Source organism: Bombus vosnesenskii, unplaced genomic scaffold (genome assembly GCF_011952255.1).
Source record: "Bombus vosnesenskii isolate JDL3184/JDL3185 unplaced genomic scaffold, Bvos_JDL3184-5_v1.1 scf7180000015241, whole genome shotgun sequence".
In the NCBI taxonomy this organism is placed as follows: domain Eukaryota; kingdom Metazoa; phylum Arthropoda; class Insecta; order Hymenoptera; family Apidae; genus Bombus; species Bombus vosnesenskii.
In genome coordinates, this window is record NW_022883898.1 from 298,160 (window position 1) to 326,070 (window position 27,911).

The window sequence follows — 27,911 nt, forward strand, 5'->3', positions numbered from 1 at the left end:
ATCTCAATTTTAAAAATGTGGCATTTGTATATTACTATGTAGTATCTATTATATCATATAATAAATATATAATAAATTATATATTCAATTTATCCAAAATACATATGTACATGTATCTTGTTTGTGTTTAACTTAATAGATTGTTAGTTCGAAGAAACGTACGTACTTAAAAATCAAATTTTTAATTAAAAATAAATATCATCTTTCAATGCATTGAACGTATATTTTCTACATATTTCTACATATTTTCTATATATTTCCTACAATTCGTGCTAATAAAATGCTAATATCCATTTATAAGTTGTTGTTATGTACTCTATTCGCTTTTATCGCATGTTTTGTAACACGTATATCAGCCACAGCATTTCGGATATTGGCGTGGCTTATCAACCTCGATATGAGAGACGAATTAAATATAAGTTACAAATTTTCAAAATCACATACTTAGTTAAATGCTTTCTACAAATTGTATAAATATATATGCATGTAATATTATTCTGTGAGTGTTGGTTGCCACTTTTTTTTATTATTAAACACAGACCATAAATATTGTCGATTAAACATAATTATTCCTAAATTACTAAAAACTGAGAATACAATCCCGGAAAAAAATCACTAATTTGACCCAAGAATAATTATAAATGTAATATTATGTTTTATAAAAGCCAGCTTAAAAATTATGTTTTATGAAAGACAGCTTTCAATCCTATCAAAAACGAAAATTGGAAGTCTCATTCTCAGGAAAACACAGCTTTAATTATGTAATAGAACTTATCAGGGAATCCACTTGAAATTAGTTAAATTCCAAATATAATATTATAAAACTTGATGCGTATGTATATAGCTGACATCATTTATGTGTATATATTATTAGAAGATTTGAATTACATCTAAATTATATTTATATTTAACGATACTTCGTTATAATAATAATATAATGGTAATAATAAAAGATGTAAAAATTAATTAAAAAGTTTTTAATTTTACATCTTTTGTAATAATTCAAAAAATTTTTGTTACAACTTTTATAATAAAAATTAAAATTGATTCATCAAACATGAAATTTGAAATGTTATTCTTACAAATTCTGCTTGTCTAGATGAATTCACCTAACTCAAAGTTAAACTAAGCACACAAAATTTTATGTGAATAAAGCTTGCTGATAACCAAGCAGATACGACCGTTTAAAGCAATAATTATTATTTTTATCTTATTAATTCATAGTTGAAAAATGCACGTCAAAAGCATGAATCATTAACAAAAACCTGTCAATACTAAAACGTCATTACCTTATAATATTTTCTATTAACGATGATTTCGAACAAACTACGGACAACATATTTTCTCACTATGATTACCTACAATCTGACCGAAACAACAGATTTTTACTACTATCTTATAAGTTGTTGAAAACGTCACTTTCATCTAAGTAATATCAATCTGAGTTCGACGTTCTAACAAGATATGAAAATATGAAAAATATAATATTTTTAACATTTAATTCATTAAATATTTTGATTTTCGTTAAACAAAAGTCTCTGGTGAAGTTGTAGAAAAGCTACTTGCACTTCAACTTTGATGTTTTTTTGTATATGTTTAGAAATCAGCATTTTGAAAAACTTTTTCCTGTGTATGTAACTGTCGCTCGACAAACAAACAAAAGATAAGCAAAAAATAGACGGCCGACAACTAATACGAACACGTACGCTGTTACGGCTACACAATTATAGGCAAAATTCACTGTTGTCTGATATCGATAGCTTTTTAGGAATATCTCAGAAATGATGGTCGAGCGACAGTTGCATACAGAGGAAAAAGTTGTTCACAATGTTGATTTCTACAACATAAGCAAAAATCATCGAAATGAAAGAAAAAGTAGCTTTTTTACAGTTTCACCCTATGTCTCAATACTTTTCTTTACTGCCTACAATATAGTTTTAATCTGCAGTCATTTAAATAATGTAATATTTCAAAATCTTGACAAAATTCGTACAATATTATCGTTAATCTTAATAAGTGTAGAAAAGAAATCGAAAAAGTTACGGAAAATATAAGTGCAGAATAAATTTAATATTTTGAAAAATGAAGCTCTGTATGAAAAATAGTAACTCTGCTCTTTTAAATTATTATTGCATAGGGAACCGCTTGTCGAATTTATAATATCCTGTCTAATAAATCTTCTATAGGACGCGGATATAAAATAACCAAAAAGAGAAATAGTTGCTAACCAAAAATACAACCAATATGTAAATGGCTGTCAACTAAAAAGACGAGCAAAGAAAGAAAAAAAAATCATTCGTTCACCATGAATATCGTTAGTGACGAGCAATATGGCAAGCAACCTACGACAATGCAATCCACCACAAGGCTACGAACGTGCGTTAGTGACTGTTATGTATCCAATATCCGACACGTCATTCGTATCTTCCAAAATTCAAAAATCGGGCGATCAACACTCGAGCACGATATTTCAACCGTAGCAATGGAAAACAACGCTGAAATAACACTGCAATCCTCGATTCGGTGAGACTCACCATCGTCGAACGTGGCGGACATTGTAAGGAATTCTTGTAGATGCTTCGGTAACTTTTTCGCGTCTTCGAACTCCTTCCCGTCCATCAAACATTTCACCTTGACGGTACTCTCCTCCTCGTTGCATTCTTCTTTCCTCTCATTCGTCTTTTTGTCACGTTTGACTTTACTACCGCTTTTGTCGCTTTCAGATTCGCTTTCGTCCAAATTAATCCCAAATTTATTTAGCCTGTTCCTCGCTTTTTCGATAAACTCTTTTTCAACGGTGCTCATGCCACTTTTTCCCAAATTATTCTTCAATTTCTGAATATCCTCGTGAGTGCTGATTTTCACCACTTTATGATGTTTCCGTTCTTCTCGCTCGAGGACCTTGTGCACATACTCGTCGTACATTCTCTGTCGAAACGTTTCGCTGTTCTTCACGGCCGCGGGCACACTCGGTTTTTCGACTTTGACGGTTTTCTGTGAGTTAGACATCTCAGGCGACGTATTTTCTTTGCCAAAACGACGCTCTTCCTTCGTCGTTTCTTTTTCCGTAGGTGCTTTTTTACAAGCGCCGCTCGCTTGCTCAGCTCGATCCGTTTTCATCTTTTCAGGAACTTTGTCACCCTTCTTGGTCATCACGGAATGCTGTTCTACGTGCTCGATTCGCTTTTCACATTCCTCCTCGTGGAAACCGTTCTCGTGATGCACCTTCTTCAAAAAATCCTTCTGACCATGTTTATTAATCGTCTCCGAATAATTTTCCTTCACTTCCTCGGACTTCTCCTGCCAGCTTTGACTCTCTACCCAAGATTCATCATTGGAAGTGTCTTGAGAGGCTTTTTCTTTAATCTCAGAGGTATATACTCGATCAAAAGACTTGTCTGAAGAAGGAAGTCTCTTCGGTACATCCTTCGTTACGCCTTTCTCCTGCACCCGTTGCCTCGCATGTGTTTGGAATGTCTCAAAGGCTTCCTTCTCCTCCTCCTCGGCTAATATTACGTTTTTCAACTGATTCTCCAGCAGCTCTATGTATTTCAGTTGCTGTGCGAAATACTCTTGGGGTAGAGAATACTTTCGATGACCCTCCAATTGAGTTTCTGCCTCGGTTTGAAGCTTTTTCAGATTTTGCATGATTTCCGTAGCTGCCACCTGTTTCACATTTTCTTCTTCTTCGCTCTTGTATCGTCGTGGTTCCAGATGACTTCTAGGTGGATTCTGATCGAAAATACTCGTCGTGTCGATACACGATTTGTCTACGTTGATCACACGTTTCAGACGCGGTGGCACTTCCACTTTATTGTCGATCAACGCTGGATTCACGTTGTAGCGCGGATCGATGGTCCTTCGTGGCGGTGTCCTCCTGTCCGCAGTGTCTGGCATCGCGGCCGATTTGTCGATGATAGCACTGTTCAGTCTAATGGGACTCTTGTTGAAGGGCGTCGGACTTCTGACGGGCGGCTCCGGTTTTTCGAGCGAATTCACGATCAAAGCAGCGTTGATGAAATGAGCTGGCATCGACCGTTTACCAGTAACATGTTCCTTGGTTCTATCTGACCCTGATTCTTTTGCAACCTCCGACTGATTGCCATGAATTCGTTCGCTGAATCGACTCTTATCGCGCTCTTTTCCCTCACCCGGCGATTCTATTAATAAATCATCGGAGAGCGATGTCGCGTGCCGCGCATTACTGACGGGTTCGCGTCTTGCTAAGTTCAACCAGTCGCATAGGCGAGTGACTTTGAGACGCTCCTGATCATTGTCAAGAGTACTCGACTTTGTATAAGACGACTTTGTGTCGGAGTGCTTCGATTCATCAAACTTTACCTTTGATTCGTTTCTCGACTTTGGTCTCGCGCTATATGGATGTTTAGAATTGTCAGAATTTTCTTTGATGATGTCTAACAGCCTGTTTGTAGGTAATTTTTTATCGTATTCAGTGCGAACGTCATGAGCAGTCGGTTTGGAGAATTCGATTTTTACTTCGCGTTTAACGCTTTCTTTGTTACTTTCGTCGATGGGTAGCAGTTCGACACGATATTTAGGAACAGGGATTCGTGGAGGCGGTTCTTCGTCGAAATAGCTGTGTCTGTTTAGGAATTTTCTATGCAGATCCAGTAAGTTGTCCGCGCTCGTTTTTATTGCGGTTTTCTGCTGAGACGGTGATAAGCAAACGAGCAACCTGGGATCTTTGGTCGTCGATAAACCTACCCACGTTCCCGAACTATCTTTGGCCATGGTCGTTTGCCGCGACTTGGGTAACTCGACGCCGAGATTCGAATCGAGCAGTTCTTTCTGTTTTAATTGCTCTGATATAGTCTGGTCTGAAACAGTGGTTTTACATGAATCAGAACACTTTGATTCTGACAAAGCTGTCGTTAGTTTAGCTCTTTCAGTTTGCTGCTCATTCACTGCATGCATATTTAATGGAATGTCTCTAATCTCATCATTCGTTACGTTATTAGTAAACTTCGGGATAGATCGTAGACTTTTAAAGATGTTAAATTTAGGCATCGTGATCTCGTTGATTACGTGAAAACCGTACGGCATCGACAAAATTTTCTTAATGCTAAGGTCTTTCAAAGACTCTGGTCTATTGGTAGTCCCGTCTTTCTGCGACTGACTTTTCACATAATTCGCATCACTGTCAATGGTCGCGTAACACAGATCTTCGACAGGTGAATAGGGTATAGGTTCAGGTGTCACTGGAACTTCGTGACAGTTCGTTGTGTTATAAAACGATTCATCGCTTTTCAGCAAAGGAAGTTTGTTTCTCAAGCTGGATGACTCGACTTTCTCCTCTGCCTCTCGCTTAAGCTTGCTTTTCCTTGCTTCTTCCGCTATTATCGAATAAATGTCAGCTTGCCAGGCATCTGCCGGGTTATACTTCACCGTACTCAAAGTAGTCGCACTGCTGGACGAGTCGTGCCCTTGATAATCCACTGTCTCCAACTTATCTTTATCCATGAAATGGTCAGGGTGGATTTTTACAATAGAGTCTAGTATTTCTGATGGGCTATCGAATTTTTCACGTTCCTTCTGATCATGATTATCGTGCTTGCTAATTTTACGAACGTAAGACTGCACTTCGTCATTGTCCTTTGAAGTGGAATATTTGTATATTTCTTCAAACTCTTCCTCGCTAGTAGTTAACTCCCTGGTATCTTTTGAATTTTCAACTTTATTATTACGCGATCTAAAGTCACGCATAGTTGATATGTTTTTTTGCGTTACAATTTTCTTCTTCATCGACATTTCACTCTTGATAACCTCCTTATTAACATGATGACGCGATGACTGTTCCGATTCAGTTTTCTTTCCCTGATTTTCATTCGTTAACGTTCCGATCTTACTCTCGGATTGCTTCTGATTGGATTTATCAGAAAGTGTTGCTCGATCAGGTTCGTCCTTAGACGATTCTATGACCATTTTCACTAGTCGTTCGACCGGCTCGTGCGCGTCAGATCTCGCCGACGACTTGGACGCCGACGATTTTTCGTGTACGTTACGATTCAAGTAGTCATGCGTTATTTCAGGCGTTGCTCCATTGCCAAGCTCGGCGCCGTTCTCAAGGTAATTGTGCAATTCGGTAATGTCACTCCCGAGACAAGCCCTCCTCCCGCTTGCTCTTAGATCATCGATTATCTTGCGTACGTTCTCAGGCAGAGCCAACGAATTCACGGTGCTTAAAGCGTCGCGAATATTTCTGACGGACGCGTCACTGCGGGATATTATTGTCAATAAAGTTCTCAGGCTGCCAATATTCCTACACATCGTTGGAGTCTCCAAAGAATGTATTTCCAAGGGTTGTCTGAAAGATGCATCGAATATACTGAGGTTTTCTTTCGGAAGAGGTGGACGACTGGGAGGATCGTCAACGTCTATGAGCTGTTTGACTTCCCTTTTTCGACGAAGCGGAGGGGTTGGAGGATTACGATCGTAAATACCGGAATACGTTGTTTTCTCTTGGAAATCGATGTCTGACAGGCTAGAAGATCTTTTTGGCGGCGTTACGGTACAAGGTTTTGTCTTTATCACTGATATAACGTTTTCTGGAGTCTGAATTTCTGGGCATTTCCTCTCTATGCAACAGGATTGTTCTTTTAATAATTCATCGCTTACGCTTTTCGTTATGCTTGATTCGGAAATATTAATGTTTTTTGGATTGGTATAACTTTCATTTTGCGTATTTTCTACACATGAATATTTCGATTCGGATGATTCGTTATTAATTTCTATAGATTTTGTTTCATTTTCTTTCGATGATTCTTTATCGACGTCTCTATGTTTTGTTTCATATTGCGATGATTTTTCATTGACTTCTGCAGATGTTATTTCGTACGATGATTCTTCATCGACTTTTGCGAACTTTATCTCACTTTTATGAGACGATTCTCCATTATTTGTTGTTCCATTTTCAATCGCTTCAGTCGTTCGATTTTCAGGCAACGTATTTACTTCGGAATCTTTCACAACATCATCTCTCATACATGATTCCTTCTCTTTTACCAATTTTTCACACAGCACTTCGTTTTTGGAACCATCATCGTCACCAATTGATTTTGATTCTTCAGTTTCCTTTGACAATGTATTTGCTTCAGAATTTCGTATATTATTTTCCAAATCCAATTTTTCTTCTCTAACAGGCTTTTCAATTAATACTTCACTTTCCAAACGAGTACAATTACCATCCACTTCTAACTGTTTGATCCTTAATTCTTCCGATATTTCATTCAAAGTATCTTGATTTTTATCCAGTTCTAATTTTTCATTTTTGTTCTCTTCAACCTGTATCGTCGTATAACGTGCACTGATATTTAAATCATCAGAAACTTCTGATTGTTTTTCTGACGTCTGTTCTGTCGACATACCTTCTTGAACAAGCGATACTTTTTCTACTTCTTTTATTCTAACATCATCAGTTAATGTTTCACATTTTTCGTTTAATTGCTTATTATTCAAATCTTTCAATTCATTATTTGCACCATTAAACAACATTTGATCACTAGTTTCATCTTCAACAATCAACTTAGAATCACTTTGACTTATACTGTCATCACTCAATGGTTCGCTTACCACTTCCTCGATCTTTCCATTATTATCGTCCTTTTTCTCTAATATCTCTTCATCTTCTTCTATACTTTGCTCCAATTCCTCTATTTTGAATGACTCACTTCCTACAGACTCGTCTTCAACATTAACATTTTTCCCTTCTAACACTTCCGTATCGTTATCTTCTTTCAGCTTGAAATTCTCTTCCTTTGAATCCTTCTGCGATTCATTATCTTCGTCAATCGGCTTCCTCGCTTCTCTAGTGTCAAGCTCCGTTTCCACTCTATCCAATTCTACAGTTCTTCCTATATCAGCATCTTCCTGTTTATCAGCATCTTCCTTTTTATCAGCATCTTCCTTTTTATCAGCATCTTCCTTTTTATCAGCATCTTTCTTTTTATCAGCATCTTCCTTTTTCTCAGACATTTCTTCGTCCACGTTGATCACATTTATCTTCACACTGTGCTCCTCCTCTCTTATTTCTTGCATCAATCCCTCTTTATGTTCTACACGTTCCGAACAGCGTTCTTTCCTCCGGTATTTCCCAATCTCCTCGTTAATAAAATCTCTTATATGCTGCTCTTCGTCTTCGGACAATTTCTCGCCCTCCTCTTGAATGATGTCCAAAAACCTGTTAGCCGCTTGCAAGTGCGCGTGTTGCGCTTCGAAAGTGGCGCGTTTCCTCGCCTTCTTGTGCGTCGAGCCACTGATCCGCTCGTGGTCCGTCGGCTTCGTTGGTTCCACGACGTCCTCCACGTAAGTCGGCAATTTTAGACTCTCGATGAAGCTCCTCAATTTCCTCTCTACGTCGTGCGGCATCACGCTGTCCCAGACACGCCTCGGTTCCACAAAATCTTGCTTCGACGCATCAGAGTCATCGAAATCCGCTTCCAACCGCGTAGCTAGCTCCGTTGGCTCCCTTTCCACGTCCGATTCCATTTCGACGATAACTGGTTTAACGTTATCGGTGTCTACCGTGTCGCAGTCGCTGACATCGCGAATCTGCAGCTTGTTGCCAGTCAACATCGAATCTTGACTCAGATCGTTCTTCCTGTCCACTTTCGTCGTAGAAGAAGAGAAAGAGTCCACAGGTTCGGAAATTGTCACAATAGCCTCGTTATCCGGCATCTTATCTTTACTGCCAGTCTCTACGATACCGACCCCGGGAATGTGATCGATCTTTGCTTCCAGAGGTGAACTACTGATCGTTGTGATCTTCATAACTTTGATGCCAGGTTGCACTGTACCTATCTCTATTCGACACTTTTCTTCTTTCGCGTATCTACGAGACTTCGATATAACTCCCTTTGGGGTGATTTCGTTATCCGAATTCTTTGTCACGTTTACATCATCGTCTTCGACATTCTGCCGTTGATTTTTGCCACTGTGTACGGTATTCTCCGAGTCGGAGTCGTTCGTCTTCGTATCTGCGCTCGTCTTAGGTTCGTGAAGATTCTCTTCGTGTTCCTCGATGTTCTTCGGAATTTCTATGGTGGCGTTGTTATCTTTCGTAGCTTTATCCAGAGTTTGCTGCCTTTGAAAAGGTCTTCTGTTGTTGCGACCTTTGCGATTTCTGCGGTTTCGCGCACTATGCGGCATGTTAATCTCTTCCGTGTCGGTAGCGTACTCCAAGAATTTGCAAACTCCTATGGAATCGTAAAATCGGCCAATTTCGATTTTTTCTCTGTTTTCTACTTTTCTGTTTTATGCTTCATCTTTTTTTTTTTTGTTTTTTCACTGCTTTTGCTTTTTAATGTCTGGTGAAATGCAATCTTGTTCGTAGTTTATAAATAAGTATAATATTAAATAACGAAAGGGATTGTTAAACCGTTCCGCCGGAATTGTTCTCGAGAAGATGCTCTACTTGTCGCATAATTTTCTTCGAGGGAATCAACGTGTATTGACATAAGACGACAAAACGTAAAGAAAAAGATGTTCGTTCCTTTCTATCAGGGAAATGCCACACTAACGAGAATCGTTTAATCGTTCGATAGCTATATCGTGTCTATCGTGTCTATGCTGTAATTGCTAGCTTGGCTCGATTATATTAATGAGAAGAAAAATTTAGAAGAAGATGAAATTTCTAAACCGAAAGTTCTCTAACCAAAACTGAAGTCTCTTTCGATAATTAGAGTAATTATAGTGTAGCCATAAAATTATTGAGATATAAAAAACGATACGAAAAATAATCCTATTATGGGTGGAGCAATATTTAAAGAACAGCTTATGAATTGCTATCGTATTTTATATACTACACGATTTGATTTATATTTCCGAATTTTGAGATGATGTTAAGAAGACTATAGTTAATAGTTGGGACGTATTTAATAATCTTATTTGCACAAGAAAGTAATATTAATGCGTAGCATTTACATCTTCCCATGAATGAAACGAGAATGACGAATGCAAATGTGCACGGTAAATAAGGAAAAGAAGTTGATGTTGTCTTATGACCGTGCAAAAAGCATGATTCACCGCCAGGACAGCATTCCAAAGTAATATCGGTTATCAATTAAAGGGGAAAAAAATATGATCGATTCTTACTTTTCTCGGTTTCGTTTCGTTGGTGGATCAAGGAACTCTTCGGTTCACCGTTCTGATTGGCGTAGCTTTGGTCAGATTTTGTATCATCTGAAAAGTAAACACGACAAATTTTATAATTCAATTATATGTTCTTTTTGTATGTCTGCCAAACGAATCTGCGAAATACCAAATAAATTCACGATAGTTTTTATGTTCCTTTAGTTTCTATTTTATTCTATTTATTTCTATTTCATTTTATGTTTTCTTATTTCAGACATTTTGATTTAAAATATAAATAGCGAAAACGATTGACATATATAAATAATTTATTAATTGGGATAACTAATACATTAAAAAATCGAGAAAAGTAATTGTTGCTAGATAGAAAGAAATGATAAAACAAGTAATCAAATTCTAATAATGTCGATGTTTATATTGCGTAGATTGTCATTCAGCACTATGAAAAACCGAATGTCACAACCACCTGATGCAAATTTACGATTAATGCCAATTCAGATTATTTCTAAATCAGATCTTTCCTCGCAAACAGAATTAAAAATCAATAAAACCACTTTTCTATCGCTAGCAACTAATTTTAATTAAGCAATCCACAAATCATTATACAGCAATAATTTTCAGAATACACTAAAAACAGTAAGGTTAAAATAGAAATGAAATACAAGTAAATATATCGATGCATTAAACAAATCAAAGTATTGACAATCCGAATGACAAGTGAACTCATCGTTTCCAATTAACAGGTGGAACGATCGACTTTCGAAACGTTACTCAAAGATATATGAAATTACAAGGTAGGAAACATCTGTAAAATTATTAAAATAGCTTCGATGCTGCTGTCCACGGACCTGATGCTTACAAAATCCATGAACAATCGAGCTAAATTTGCGCGTTTCCACGCCACCGACAGTCGCTTATGAATTCCGAATTAAACGTCAACGGGCCACAAATCAGCGGCATGGCCGGTAGGATCCATGAATCGCAGGAATAGACTGAGCGCGAGCAGATCCGCCACCCGTAAAACACGCTCGTGTCCCCACCCACGCGTGCGATTCTCTGTTCGCGCGGGTATCGCCAACATGTATTGTTTATATAATACATGCTTACGAATATCAGGGTTTCTCAAACTGTTCTCCTGCGTTCATTATCCGTTTACACGTTCGATCAGCAAATTTCAGGCTACCTCTTTCTTTATTTAGTAAATGAAAATAAACTTTCATTTTACGGAAGCACGATGTTTTCAAGTTGTTTGAATATTTTTGCGAGAAGTTTGTTTGAAAAGGTATTGAAAAATATGTGACTATTTGTTTGGAGAACCTTGTGAACCGCTTCGATCGAATGACTTATTCCGGTTAAACAGAATTTTGATAAATAACGTGTTTTAAACTGGGGATTTCAAGTCGATTCAGAAGTTGATATTTAAGTATTATATTATATGTGTGTGTGTGTAATTTATGGCCTCAGTGCTTTAGACACATTGTATATGCATTTACATTTCCTATCTATGATACTATCTATATTTCTGTATAATGTATAATAACTATATTTCTTCTTTTCCAAATTTAGATGTTTGTAGCTTCATTTAAAAAATTCTCCATTATAGAATACATAAATACATACTGTTCTATTTACTTGATCCCGTTATCAATTTTCGTTTTATAAGGAAATAATAGATGCACAACATTTGTTCTTTTATATTACTTTATTGAATCATGTATGATCTATTCTATAGTAATAGAACAAAATGTCTCTACTGGATCTATTATTTCCTTATAAAGCGAAAGAAGCTTTTGGGACAACCTAATACATATAATTGAAAATGTTAATAATGTTCAAACGGATGCATCTGTGTTTGGTAAACTATAAAAATTTAACTTCGTCGAAGAAAAAGAAAAATCTGTTTCATGAAAAAATAAAATCATAATGATTTTATGTGATTTAAAGTTGTCCAAGTTTTTAACGAAAAAATTATGTACAAAATTATGAAAAGATCCTCATTTTGACAAACCACTTCAGTATTAGTATTTCTTTGTATATGAAACGATATTATTTTTATTTTCTGCTACATTACTATATAATATTATTTGCAGTTACTACTCAATTTTTTAAATTTTAAAAGTAAAAATAACAACTAGTCTATACAATAACAAATCAAATTAGTTCCAGTTTTCACACGGGCCTAAATACATTAAATTCAAATTATATTTAATTTCTGGCGTAGTTACCAACTTTATAATTTTTCGTAAAGCTTAACGCATTTCCACGTTCAACTGTTTATGAGATATTTGCATAATGCTCCATTTTCTTGCTTTCTACGATATTAGTTTTGCGTATTGAAAAATAAAATTGTACGTTACGCTCAGATAAATTTTAATTACTGATGTGTATTGTAAAATTAATCCATCGCCAAAAGTATGCATTCTACTGTAAAGCGGGAAATACACCCGTTAAGGAAAAACATATCGACGGAAAAATTAATTTATTCGCAAAATAAATACTGTAACGTTGCATCGATATATGTCGTATATGGAAATACTGGAAAGCAAGTGCGACATCAAAATTCTGTTAGATAAAGTAGTGCTAGTACTTCTTGTTTACAAAGTTTATGAAAAGTTATAAACCTGTCTTGGATGTTTGATACGATGTTATCCGATATATTGCAAATGGGTATTAAATTATTTAAAATTTGAAATGAATCATATGTAAACCAAGTTAACGTCTTTACTAGTTACGAAAATTGAAAAATTACTATTTATATGACATAAACAAAAGAATCTCAGAAAATCTATTTATAATGAAGAAAATATTTTGTGCTACTTAATAATCAAATATCGTTAAGGAGAAAAAATGCATTAGCCGAAAAATTATTGTTCATACACTACGAAGAAAAAAATCGTTATTTTCACGATTATCTGTGGAGAGTAAAAAAATTTGGATAGATAATAATTAAATGCTATTATTTTTTTCTGTGCATAATCCATTTCTAGGCACAGAAAAAGAATTAGATTAATATTGAATTTTTAATAAAAATACACCAGTAACATTAACTCCTCCCATTAAAAAAAACATAGAAGAAATATGTTTTTATTTATATATAAAACAATTATTTTCTAAACGTAAATCATTAAAAATTGAATACTTCAGTAGATATGAATGACAGTATACTCTCACTTCCAATTATTCCTGATTATATTATTATTTCTTGCGCCAATCACAAACATTACCAATCATTTTTTGCTTTAAGAACGTACATAAAAAGTACTTTCAAAAATATAAAAAATGAATTTAAAAAATTCCAATAATATTTAATAGGTGGTAAATTAAAGCAATACGCTGAATAAAAGTAATAGCTCAATGGTACTCCATGCATTGCAAGATTAATCGGCGTTTCCACTTTTTCCTAATCGTATAAAAATCAACATCTGAGTCCTCTTGCATATCAATTTAGTAACTAACAATGTACTGATAAGTTGACGAGTTACAAATCAAAAGTTACAAATTTCTATCTTGAAATTTTACAATTTTATGTAAAATAAGATTACTAGCTGACTTGTAATGTGTAAAAGTTACTCAACGCCTTCGCTTGTCTCATTATCAAACCTGATGCTGCTATACAAGAAAGATTGCAATTTTTTACAAAGTTTTAAATATATGAGCAAGCCAATATAGTTATATGGATGATTCATTTGTTTAAAATATAGAACAAAATGTAGCTATTACTCGTACAAATATTATACTCTACTCTAGTTGCTCTATTACATGTACACTTGTGTCATGTATGTATTTCTTGTCGTACAAACATCGTACCTACTCTAAACTGGTTATGTGATTTTTATTTATCAAGTATGAAATTTCAAGCATTTCATAAAAAAAAAACAGATAATTTTTGAGTTTTAATAACTCGTAACTCGTAGAAAAGATTGAGAAACGCTGTTGTAGATCAGTCGACACTGATCCGTATACAGAATTTCAAGTTACGCTTGCGCAGCCAGCCCCTTGAATGACGTTTTTACGTCAAACATATACGCATACGTATACATGTTGCATTAAGTACACCGCGCCTCATCTGTGAAACGTGCACTTACACATCAAATAATCTTTGTAGAGCTTCTGACACACGGGAACACACGAACTACGTGTATATACGCCGCTCTGCCCCTCGTATGAGATTCATGAATAGTGCCACTTCCGAGTTGAACTTCCTTCCGAGTAAACAATGCCGGCAGAACGACTACGATTCTGAGCACACCCATCCATTTTCCACACTTTTCATTACATCACGCATCACACACGAATTCAATCCGGAATAATTTGAATGGAAATCGAATGGCCGTTCGATTTTTAGTACATTGCTCTCTTTAGTAACTAGTCGTGTTATTCGATCGCGCTATGGGTAGATAACTGGCCTGGGAAAGGACAATAAAGAAATGGAGGCAGCTTGTCACAAATTGAAAAAATTATACTATCAGGTTTGTTAGTAGTCACGTTAGTAATCATGTTTCAGATCTAAACAATCAAATCAATGTTTCTCTTTTTTTTCAGGAAGACGGACAAAGAGTCTAACATTTCTCATTTATGTCCAAAAAATTTAAACTTTTTTTTTGTAAAAGATTCATCATGTTACATAGTTACTGTCGATGATTTCTATAATTTTATTGCAGCAGAATTGTATTCAGCTAAATCATTGAGTTGTACATCTCACGATTAAGATAGTTTTTAGGTCAAACTATTTCCAAATTAAATTATTACAGTGAAGAATACATTTACTTGAGGACCATTAGTTGTAATGTTCTTCTAGAACAAAATGTAATATACAAGTTTAATATTAGTAAATGTACGATAATTAAAATAACGTACTAAAATAATTTTTGAAGGACAAATAGCTGACTAAAGTAAACTTAAATATCTCGGGTACCGATGCCAAGTGATAATTTATGAATTATAATTCGCTTTGCATGACACTGTAAAGATGAAAGATACGAAATAGTAAAGATTGATTTTATCACTTTCTGTATTTATCAGATTTTCTTGCTAGTACACTTGTAAAAGTCTAGAACAAATGTATCACTGATAATATATTTACATAACATTTATCAAGGAAGACTTACAAATACCAAAATACCTCTCTCTCCCTACATTTTTTAAATCCTTCTCCTTCCTCTCAAAAAATTTAACGTAACGTAGAGAAATTTCTCTCTCCCTCTCTCTCTCTTTCTCTCTTATGTTGTTGCATACAAGGTGTCTCACCTTAACTCATCCATGTAATTATTTCTCGAATTCATTATTTATTATTTCATTATTGATTTCAAATAGAAATTACTTTGTTTCAAGGCAGCGGGAGGATTGCTATTGTAAACACAAATTTTATCTAAGTGAAGGTGCCTCGGAAATCTCAAGGTGACCTCTGTTTTATTAAATGAAACTGTATGTTTTCGTTCAGCCAAGTGTGTAGCCCATTTCAAGATGAATTCATTGGCGTATAATATAACGCTCTTTGAAGGCCACTAGAGGTCAAAACTTATCTTCATTAAACGTTTCTGAAATAGTCCGTTATCTTCTGTATTCGAAAGTACGACATCGGCCATCAATATAGTGATTTATTTTGTCCGTAAATAATAGATCTACCCTCTCGAAACTTGCATATTTAATTTGTCGACAGGCATCCCTAATGCAATTCTTCATAGATCGCCAGGAGATTTGGGTTCTTCTCTTCTTTTTCTCTTCTATAAAATAGACTGAAAGACTGAAGACTAGATATAAAAGACTGAAGGGACTCGGTGGGAAGAGAATTCTATTTCCTCTCTTTATGCAGCGAAAATATGGAAAACTATTTCGAATATAAGATACAAGGAACAATTTAAAAAACGTTTAACGAATATAAATTTTAAACATCAAATGAATGACCGATTGACGTTTAGAAACCAACATATCATACAGGATATCTCCGAAATGATAGTACATGCAAAAATAAACCGAAAAGTAAGAAGAACATTTTTTCGTTTAAGGCTTCATTTTCGAGAAAAATAAGTTTGAAAACCTATCGGGCATCCGTGTATTAACAAGAAGTTTCGAATTATGAAACTTCTGTTCCCGCTTGTATTTGTATTTGTATTATTGAACATGAATAATGTTACGATTTGCTTCCTGATTAATAAAATGATTCAATCATTAGGACTATAAAATTGAATCAGTTATTCGATATCAAGAGTTCGTTTATGTTATTTCATTTATAACATGCGTCATAATAAGTTCTGTAATAACACTAACAATTCATGCTACAATTCAAGAATTTGATGTATGTAATTGAAACTGAGATTTGTATAACTCGTAACGTAACGAATAAAGGAGAAAATTATATAAAATACTATATAATAGCAATACTAAATTACACTTTAAAGTTTGTTGGATTGAAAAGAGTCATTAGAATAGCGAGAGAAATAGAACTGATGTCCTTATTGAGTTTGAAGAAAATACATTCCATACGACAACTGTTAACGTTCAGATAAAAAAGATATAACCTTTCCTGGAACAAAGAAAGAAAATAGCAGCAAAGATAAATAATTGTCAATATGAATATCTAATTAAAATACTAAATAATTCTGTCAAGTATTTAGTCAATTTGCATTTCTTATTTACAACTACTTAAATTACTATAGATTTATAAGAGATAACGAAAAGAAAGAAGTATTTAAAAGTAACTGAACAATTTTGAAACTTGAATCAGTTCGACATTTCCTTATCGTTGTTTCCAATAAGTCAAGAATTTTACGATAATTTAAGCAGTAAATGATATCGAAATAAATAGTTTAAAAAACAAATTTATATGAAAAAAAGGAAAAATTTTAATTACTACATGTTATCATAAAGATGAACATATTAACATTATAGTAAAATGTAATTAATTTCGCAAATACCATTGAAAAACTATTAATTTTCTTCAAACACGCACACAATTTTACAACGATTATTAAATAAATATGACATACATCCCATATTTACTCTTTTTTTATTACTTATAAAATATCTTTGTATATTTTTGTATATTCAAAAGTCGTTTTATATCGATTAAAGCGACGTAGGAAAATTTTCAAAGAAACTTGCTACAGTGGAGGAAAATGAAATTTCGTGCAAGACAAGAAAGGCAGTAATTTTGATGCTTCTTCGTTCGAACATTATGTGATTTCCCTCGTCTTTGTTGCTCAAAGACGAATAACTCCCTAATTAGGTTTTACTTTTCAAGATTTCAAAAGGTTGTACTGCTCCTTTTAAGCTGCATATAATGCAACGACTCCCCGGGAGACAGGACAGTTCTCACGAACAATATTGATTTACGTAGCGTGATATCTCTATTGTGTTATTGAACGATATCATTTTAACAGATTTTTAAAGAATATTCGATCAAATAATATAAGATTTACATAAAAATATCGCAGTAGTATCTACCTTTTAAATATTTTAACATTATTATTTTCTAACTTTTTTTTTTTCTCACACTTTTCGTAAATTTTACTGTAAATAAATACTATAAATAAACCGCGGATATTTATACAAATTTATATTTTAACGAATACAACGATATAAATGGAACTTACGTACAGAATTGTTTCACTGCTTAAATTTATTAACTCTTTAAATTACGAGTACTACACTTTGAATTGAACAGACACTTGAATTTTATAATATGTTGTTGCATACTGTGCGAATTCTGTGTAATATTGTACCTTTGGATTTCCCATAAATGCATAAATATCTACATCGAATTATGATAAAAATGGTTCAAATGGTTCCATTACAATTAGAATTCTATGATGATAATATTGCTATATGACGTAATCAATTTAATATTCTATCGAAAAATATATATGAATTCTAAAAATGTTCATGTCTCATGTGATTTAAATTAGACGATTTCGATATAAAAATCGCCAAATTATTATGCTATTACGTTAGTTTTATAAAATGCAGTTAAAAATACCTTATACTACAAACGAATTCTTCTCTTTCGTATTATAACTAAGAAATTGGTAATTATTGGGAATATATAGGAGCGCCCTCACCGATTTCAATGATTCTTCAAATATGTTGCCAAGATGCCTATCCTAAATAACTTTGCTTTATACATTTCGCCGCCACCCGCATTTACTTTTCAAGTTATAAACTAATTTAAGTTTAAGATTATGTGCACTATTTCATTTCGCTCTGTAAACGATTTTTCAATGATAGTAGATATACTTGTTACATTTTTGACCAATTGAACATTAGAATAAAATGCAACATTCCATATATCAATCGATTCATCAAAAATTATCTCACACCAATGGCAGGCTAATCACGCCGGGTGGCTAATGGCTGCCGAACCTACAACTCCTTGCTTATTTTTATTTATGTTGAAGTGGTTACCACTTCTAAGAAAACTCTACATCTGGTCTTTTTTAGTTTTCTCAAGCACTGAAGCCATCGACAGCGCGTAGACAAAAGACTGCGACGATGTCATGCCATAAACAGTAGACAGGCGACGTTGGCTTCGGGGTTTTTCAGTTATTAGGTAACACAGCTAGCATGCGGATCTGGACCAGCTCAAATTGTATTTTACTTATTACACTTCTATTTAAATATATTTTCTACCTTACAATTTATCCACGTGTTTTCTCTGTTTACACACCGAATAACCTCAACAATTTATACAATTTTTAAAATTTTTATCCAAAATCAAGTGTAATCGTACCTTATCTACATTTCATTGAAGTTTTTTGCGAATATCTTGAAAAATATGCCAAGTGGCGTGGCAATTACACGAATGAGAAAAAAGGTTGTTCAGAATATTGACCTTGAAAGATTATTTCAAAGTCACTGAAAAATCAGTCAATTCACCCCTACTCCGAATAATCGCCAAATTTCAATAGAACCAAAGGTAATACTAAAGTTTGATTTTAGATATACATACTAAACAATCTCCTGTTCGTTAGAATTTTATTGAAATTATACATCGCCATCAAAAAAGCAAAGCGATTTATTTTTTCTTCGATGGAATATCACACTATTTTTTATATTATCGAAAGCTTTAAACATAAATATTGATCCAAGTTACGCAGAGTGTCTCATATTAATCGATCCATGCAAGTATCTTGTAAACTTGGGAGCGGACATCTGTTGGTCGTAAATCTTATCGATGTGAACCTGCCTCCGCGATTACAACGTGACCTTTGGCTTCTTTTTTTTATACGTCGTTCGATACGTTTGTTAATTCTTTATAAAAAGGTGCGAAGATAGGTACTTGTAAATAGGTAATTGTAATAAAATACCTTGTTAAATGCTTATTTCAATATCAATTTCATCGAATTAAGTGTATGAACGACAAAGAGAACATAAACATGAAAGCATTGCATTATCTTCTTATTTTGTCTTTCAGACCACGAGTCTTACAAGATTAAAGTTAAAATATCTTGCAAAATAATCATTTTTTGACCAAATACTTTTTTGTAGAGAATTAAAAATGCATCGAATGATGCATGAAAAAAATTCACAGTTCCATTTACGAAAACCTAAGGTCACCTTGAAGTCCCAGAGAGACAAGATTTGTGACTGTCGTAAAATCATCCTCGAAACAAAATAAATTTTATTTGAAACACTTTTTCGAATAATGTACCTGCAGTGTAGGGAATATTACGTGGATTCGTTAGTATGAGACAGCTCGTAGAAATCTAAATTATTATTCTCGTTATTATTATCATTCTTCGGCATTTGTTATTCTTCCTCTGATAAAATATTGCGTTTAGTTTTATACTATTGAAGCTTCCAAATATAATTGCTCGTTTAACTTATATAAAGTTCAAACTTTCCATTCTGTTTGCTTAACTTTAGCTGAAAAGTAGCTGTCAGACAGCGATAACTATTGTATAACGCTTCTTAATTATGTAATCGACTCGATGACGAGAGTCGACTAACGTGAAATTATTGAAGAGTGAAGGACAACTGCAACAATTATAAAAGTGGGAGCGCCTGTTGTTAACCACAAAGGAAACACTATTAGTTCATCATCTGAATCGCTAACAACACAAAACGTATACATACCCTGTATCTTTAAGAATTATTTTGAAACAAATTTAGGACAATATAGCACTATGCATTAGCAAAGGTATCTTTTTACAATTTATTTATTTGAGCCTATAATGAAAATTTAAACAATGCACTTTGTGGACTTATTTACCTATGTACAAAATAAGAATCTCATCAATATCGATTAAGGTTTCCACGAGTTACACAGGCTAATGGTGAAAATAATATATTTTCACAACTTCCGGCGTAATTCTAAATGTAAAAATCTAAAGATTCTTTCATCACATTTTTCGATGCCTTTATGTACGTTTATATACATATGCTGAAAGTTGTGTTGAAATCGGTTAATGCGGAAACAAGCTACAGGCATCAAGAAATGTAAGAATCTTCAAATTTTATGCCGGAAGTTATAAAAATATTCTATTTTGACCATTAATATATTATCAATCACAGAGGAAAAGATAAAGGTCGCCTTTTACAACTTTTTTATCTGGACCTGTACTGATAACTTAAAAGCACGTTTTAAACATTTATGTTAATTATATACATATAATTAATATATAATATATAATTAATTAGTGTAATTAATATATAATTAATATATATATATAAGTGACATAAATGTTTAAAACGTGCTTTTAAGTTTTCAGTGCTGGTCCAGATAAAAAGGTTGTAAAAGGCGACCTTTATCTTTTCCTCCCTGATTCCGATCAACTGCAATTTTTTTCAAAAATTTCTTTCGCGTCATCACGTCGTGAACTAATGCTTTTAACTTTTAAAAAAAGAAAGAATCTCAAGTCGTTTAGTCCATTATTTAAAAAGGCATTCTATTTTAAAGAGTGTTTGATCAGTTACGTCAGTATAGCTGTATATTTTATATTATCTTACATTCGATTGACTTATGTTAATATTGAATTTATTTTATATTTTATTTTTGCTTCGATTATTATCTTGAATAAATATAGACCAGATCATGAATCAAGTAAAGTAATTCGAGTGAAAGGTATGGAAAACAGGAATTTGAAATATACCACGTACACAAAACTTGAATTTTGTCCAGATTGATTTTTCTGTCTGTATTGAAAATCAGGTCAGCAAGACTATGGTTCCGCACGCGTCCTTTTCACGTTTATCGATATATCGAATGTCGTGGCGTACATTGCTTTTGTTTCTCTTTACTCTTATCAAATAAAACTTAAAAAAGTGATTGTGGAAAATTAAAAAAATTAAAAACTAAAATATTTTTTAAACTTCATATAGCATGTACGATGTTCATTTTTACAAAACAAACGGCACGGCAGATATATTTTTTTTTTAATTTGTTCAATTAATTGTTTACAGTTACACCAAACCATATAATTAAGGTATAGGGTGGATTTTATAATTTTTGAGAAAAGTTGGTTGGTTGTAAAAATTTTAGTAGATGTAATGTTAAAAATACGATCTAGCGGCTCGTCTCTTCCCATTTTAAGCTTTACATTAACTTACATAAATATTATTTCTATAAAAACTTGCCCCTCTTTTACTATACTGTATTATACTTGCTCCCTTTCTATATTCCATTATATTATTAATAAATTACTGATTTATCTGCAACTTGAAATAGTTTTATGAAACATTACTATTTATAAGGAAAAGGCACCCTTTACTCTATTTTAAAAGCTTTGTTGCAAAAACTTCAAAGTTTAAACCCATTATATTCATTCTAAATTGACATAAGTTGTATTATTAAACAACAACGATAAATGAAACTGTAATCTGTAAATTGAACAAAAGAGCAAAGCATAAAGTAGAGGAACAATGGTTGATGGTATATATCAGTAACAATTACATAAGCTATTATGTGACAAGCGACAAAAGACATCGAGCCGATTAATGACGTAACCGAAATACTGGAACGATCGTAGGAATTGCTCGTGAGGATTCGGCTTCTGAGCACCTAGAACGCAAAGAACGAAAGATGCAAGATAGGGCTGCGGAAATGCGGGCTTGGCCCCTTTGGGCCATGACGCCGCTCCCATGTAACTGGCGTTAATACATCACCGTCGAATTTATTCGACACATTCACCGCTGCGCACGAATCGTTAGTGGTCGCCTAATATATCTGGAACTTTGTAACATGTAGATTTTGGATATAAGCAAAGGAGGAAATATTACGTATATAACGGTCTATTTAAGGTAGAACATTGTAATTTTTAGAAATATTAAATTGTTTCATAGATTCCATCATTTTATAATTATTTGTTTTCATTAAAAAATTTTTCACTAATTGTTATTATACCAAAATACGTACCAAGCGTAATTTTAGTCTACCGAACCGGTGCAAAGTTATTTGGTTGTAATTTCGAAAGGTCCTAATGACCGATCGAGATGAAATTTGAGAGGAACGATGAAAAAATAGGAACCTGAAATATAAAATTTTAACTCCTGATATTTATTAGTTTCCAAGATATTAATAGAAAGCTTTCGATATTATACGCCGAATCCTGTAACAGATATTACTAACAGTAGCGACATCGGCCTCAGTATCTACAGCGTGTTTCATTTACAATCCGATCACCTCTTTTTAAGCTACGTTACGTTTCAATTTCGGTGGCCGCAAAATGTTGCGTTGTGTAATAGTATATAATCATATATATATATATATATATATATATATATATATATATATAATTAAATATAATTATATAATTAACATTATATAATTAAATATAATATACGTATCTATTTAATATATATATTATTATTATATTTAATAATAATTATTATTAATAATTAGCCGGCGATTGACCTTAGCTTCCATTTTTCAAGCTGGTTTCGATTAGTAAAAATGTTAATCCTAAAACATCCTTTGGACGGCCGAAATTACAATACCTGTTTTACGCTGAGTTACTGTATCATCGTCTATTCGACAATCAACGATGGCAACTACTACAGCAGTTTGATAATGCCTGTATAGGCAGAAATAAATGTATAATACTTTTGTTAATATCTCGGAAACTAATAAATACCCCTTTTCCGCGAGTCCTCCAAATTTCGTGTCGATCGGCTAGCGAGACTTTTCGTAACTTTATCCAAAAGTATTTATTTAAAAATTTGAATAAAAATTTAAGTAACAAAATGTGTATAGATTAGTTAATACTAGATAGAAGAGTAATCTCCAAATGGAAAGAATAACAGAAAACAGGAAAAGATACATCGACTATTGATTTTGTACGCTTTTTGGTATTTTTATGTCAAACTTTTGTTAAGAAACCCGATATCAATAGGAGACGATATAAAACAATCTAATACAAGGTATTTAGCTCTCAACTAATGTCGTTGAATCATAAACAGATCGCGCATGTTTATACATATAAAATATGCAAGGAGCATATAAAATTTACGCACGTTAAGTATCCATCAAACATATACGTGTAAACTCTCTAAGAGTTCAAATGCGAATACGCTTGTACGACCGTCTCTCGAAGCACCACTTCTTTTGTTTCACGGACAGAGCGGCTTCCTTTGTTTTACGGAGAGCCATTTTGAGAGACACGCATTTGCCAAACGTACGGACAGAGATCAACATCGGAGGTAGACAAGATCACAGAACAAAGAGTAATTATTTAAAACATCGAAGACTGACGGAGAAAGATCGGTAGCTCAGGACGTTGAAAATCGATTCTCGATTTTCAGGTAGACATTGCACAGAACTTGCTATTTATTGTTTACTGTTATTAATTGGTTGTTGTTTACTTAATTATTACTGTTATTAATTGTTGTTAATTATTAATTGTTGTTTACTTCTGTATTTCATTTAAGTATTTTTGCAATAAACTCGATTTTCAGGTTTTCAGAATCGATCCCTGAATTATCCTAGAATTGAATGTACAATTTATGAATAACGTGTTCAACATAGATTTATCATATACAACATTGTTTGATCCGTTACATCTGTATTTTATCTGTTTAGCAATTTTATTTTAATTAGCAATTTATTTATAGCGAAGCGTCAAAATTACCATTAGGATAAATCATAAGTAACTTTTCCATATTTGTAGCACCGGAATACGGAACAGAATGTAACGGATGCATTTTTGTAACTGGCCCAATACTGCTGTGGTAAATATATAATTTGGCTTTATCACCTAATATGTTCGAGAATTTTACATATTTCGGACAAACCAGGATTTCTTTTTAAAACTGCGTCTATTTTCATGTGTACTTGTTCATGGCAACTACTTGCATAAATGTGTAATACAGTCCATGAATATTTATAACGAATATCTGTACTATTTTTGTTTATGATAATATATTATACATTATCATCTATGATCGCAAAATGTGCTCATATGTGCATTAATATGCTCGCATAATGTTAGAGACTTTTAAAACTTACAGCAGTAATTTGTAATTTGTTCAGTTGTTTAAAAAAAAAATTGTAACCTATCAATTTAAAAAAGTAATATAACCATAATTCGTAATTTGTTTTGTGACGAAGAATCTGTGATGTACTTTAAAATAATCTCTTCATGGAAATGACTAGACTAATTCTAATTAGAATTGAATTAAAAGTATACGATAAGATGTTTCACATATCTTCGTAAAATAATAATACAACCTATAAACTATTATAATTATTATAACACATGTTGTGGTTGAACTCGCATAATTTCCGAGATATTCGTGAAAAACTGCCTGTACGATTAGAATGTATTCTACTTATCGTTGTGCGTTTGTCGCAGAATATGCGTCGGTATTGGTTACCGGTCGCCAGTCGCTTATCTTCCGTTTACAAACGAGGGTCGGGTGAACATAAAGGACCTGTGCATAACGTGCATATGCGAGCACGCAGGGAATGTCCATTATAATTCACTTAAAAGGTAATATCATATGTTCTGTTAGTTTAATCGTTTTGGGTTAGTATTTTTAATCCGCGACGCTTGCATAAAATGACAATAATTCTATTTCGTAAAATAATATCAATTATTTTTGCAATTAATTTGTTATTATTTCACGCAAGCGTTGCTGGCTTCCGAGAGGCGGTCGGATTAAAAAATTAATTAAAAATTAATATGCATATTGTGTACGCGGTCTTTAAAGCTTGCTGACTATCGTTTATAAACGGAAGACAGGCGACTCGTGGCCGCGAATCAGTGCTAACGCACACGCTGCCACAGACGCTCAATTATAGGTCGAATCCAATGTCGAATGCCGGCAGTTTTTCGCGAATATCTTGAAAACTAGGAGAATTGAATAGAAATAAGTTGTACAAAATGTTGAGTTTTACAACATATACAAAAATCAACAGAATCAGTGTGTATCGGTTACGGGATTCTCTTATAAGTAAACTACTTCAAGTTATACCACGACACAGACGTCGTTACATGTACTTTATGCACGATGGTACTTCATATAATGCTAATCAGACGGTTTATTGATGTTTGAATCAAATGTTTAAATTACGGTTAATCGGGTGCAAATCTGCTTCTCATTTGTCGAATCCCCATTCACTATAGTTGACACTAGCTATTCAAGAAAGTAAGGAAAAGAGGGAAAAAGAAGAAAGATATAGAATGTATAATGATAGTCCTATGACATCTACGTGCCACGATAGATGCAATCTTCCGTGCGAAATACAAGTACATTACAAATAATGTGAGTTTGAAAACTAATGAAACTTTAACGTTTTTTCTCAAGAGCACGGTTCAATTTCGACTCAGACCTTTTATCCTCATGATGAGTAGAATAACGATGCAATAATATAAATTTGATCTCGAATTTCGAAGTTCAGATCAATTTAGTGGCAACTTCTTTCATAGATCTTCACCGACTGAGAAGTATAGAATGACGTGACAAATCCTTTTCGAACGCCCGACATGTGTATTTTATTTATTGTATGTTTGATTTGCTATTCGATAAATTGCAGATGATTCTTCAAATTCTAAAGAATAAACTCTGTTCGTAATTTTCTCGATATATTTTTTCAGATAACACAATCTCTGTTCCTTGTTCTATAAATTACAATATTATATCATACACGTAAAATGAATAAAAGAACTTATAATATAACTATGTGATAAATAAGATAAACCCCTTCCCACGAATAATCAATTGAAACCATACCGTTCGTTACAGCGACATCAAATGGAGTATCGAAGTTTTCATCAAAACAGACATCTTCCTCCATCCATCTGTCGTTCAGCGAACTGTCACCTCCGACAATTTCTTTAACAACATCGGTTCCCCCAAGTATCATGCAACGTTTCATCTCCTTCGACGTTTTCCTCAAACTTATGTTGTCTTGCTCGTCCTCCATATTCATATTTCTGTTTAGAAATTCTTGTTCATCTAGCAGTCCTCTGTCATCGTCTTCGTCCTTGAAACGAACAGTTTTACTTTCATTGGTATCGAAGAGGATACCGCGAACAGCCTCGACATTTTTCTTCTTCAAAATAGGCGCTCGATCGAACAGATGGATCATGCTCCTCTCGATATTCGATCGCGTATCGTCTATCGCGCCAGAGTAGAATTTTTTAAAATTAGATTTTTTTATTCCAAGTGTTCCAGCGTTGCTATGGGGCACAGAATTGTTCATTCGCCTGTAACCCCAGCTACGTAAAACTGCAGTGGGTTGGGAAAATTCACCGGTCGGAATGGCAACGGTATTCATCCTCCTGAAATCCAACGTGTTTAGTTTGTTTTCGAAGTTCTGCCTGGTTTCGTCGGTTCTGAAGCAAGCTGGCGGCTCGATGAGAAACTTCAGCGCTTCCAGTTGTTCATAGTATTCGCGTTCGAACTCCTCCCGGTTGAGTTCGCTATTCCCCTTTCCATCTTTTTCCTTCCCGTTAGTTAATCCGGCTTCGACATTTGTCGCAAGAATCCCCGACTTTGAATCGACTTTTTTGGTCACGGGTCTCGCGAAAGTCGCGCCTTTGCCTCGTTTCGACCTACAATTAACGTCAAATCTATTTCCTTCGTCACTTTTCTTCGTCATCTGCCGTTTCCTAGATTTTCCATGACTCTCTAACCTTGTTCCCGGCCTGGAGCTCCTGTTTCGTTTCCACGAAGCGCGTAACGAACGAATCATTGCTACGAATCGTGATCCGGGACTGGCACATGCGACTTTTCTCTTGGATTTCGAACGTAGCACACGTCTCGACAGCTGTTTGTCGCTGACCAAAGGATCCGTTGTCTTGAATGACGAGATTTGCGAGGAACTTGTTTCCTCCACGCCGGTCAAGCATTGCGAACAATTGAAAAATCTCATCTTCGAAACGGGGTTGTCGATTCGTCACTATCGCGTTAGTTCATTAATTTTTTTATTTATTTTATAATAGGTTTAACGTCACATCGATTGCAAGCACAATTTATCTATGGTTATTAGTGGTTATCTATGGTATCTTATGGTATCTATGGTTATGGTAAGATTGAATGTACTACGGAGATATTGAATTCTGTTATATAACATCGTGTTTTTTAAGCATTTGTTTACTGTCATTTTCATTCAGAATATTATTAAAAGAGACTCTCTATATTTAAGACAATTCAAAATGTGTTTAACCGCTGTACGATATACGTTTCACAAATATTGCGTACAGAACAAAAGTTCACGAATAACTCGCGATTGTCACGTTCCATTTCTTTCAGTGTTTTAATAGACTTAGGAAAGACATATTACACTATACAAATATTGCTCTTTTTTAGATATATCGTGGCTCACGAAAGTATTTGAACACTTAGCATAAGGAGCTTTCATGTATTTG

General features: G+C 34.0%; 1 protein-coding gene across 1 annotated transcript in view; it reads right to left on the minus strand.

Annotated features, from left to right (window-relative positions):
* LOC117241075 overlaps nucleotides 1-27,911 on the minus strand; it is a 237,934-nt gene that overhangs the window by 176,643 nt on the left and 33,380 nt on the right. The window contains exons 5-7 of the mRNA XM_033507059.1: nucleotides 10,111-10,197; nucleotides 4,927-9,212; nucleotides 2,535-4,776 (exon numbers count right to left, since the gene is read on the minus strand). Of these exons, the coding sequence (XP_033362950.1) occupies nucleotides 2,535-4,776; nucleotides 4,927-9,212; nucleotides 10,111-10,197 (6,615 nt within the window). The remainder of the gene's footprint in view (nucleotides 1-2,534; nucleotides 4,777-4,926; nucleotides 9,213-10,110; nucleotides 10,198-27,911) is intronic.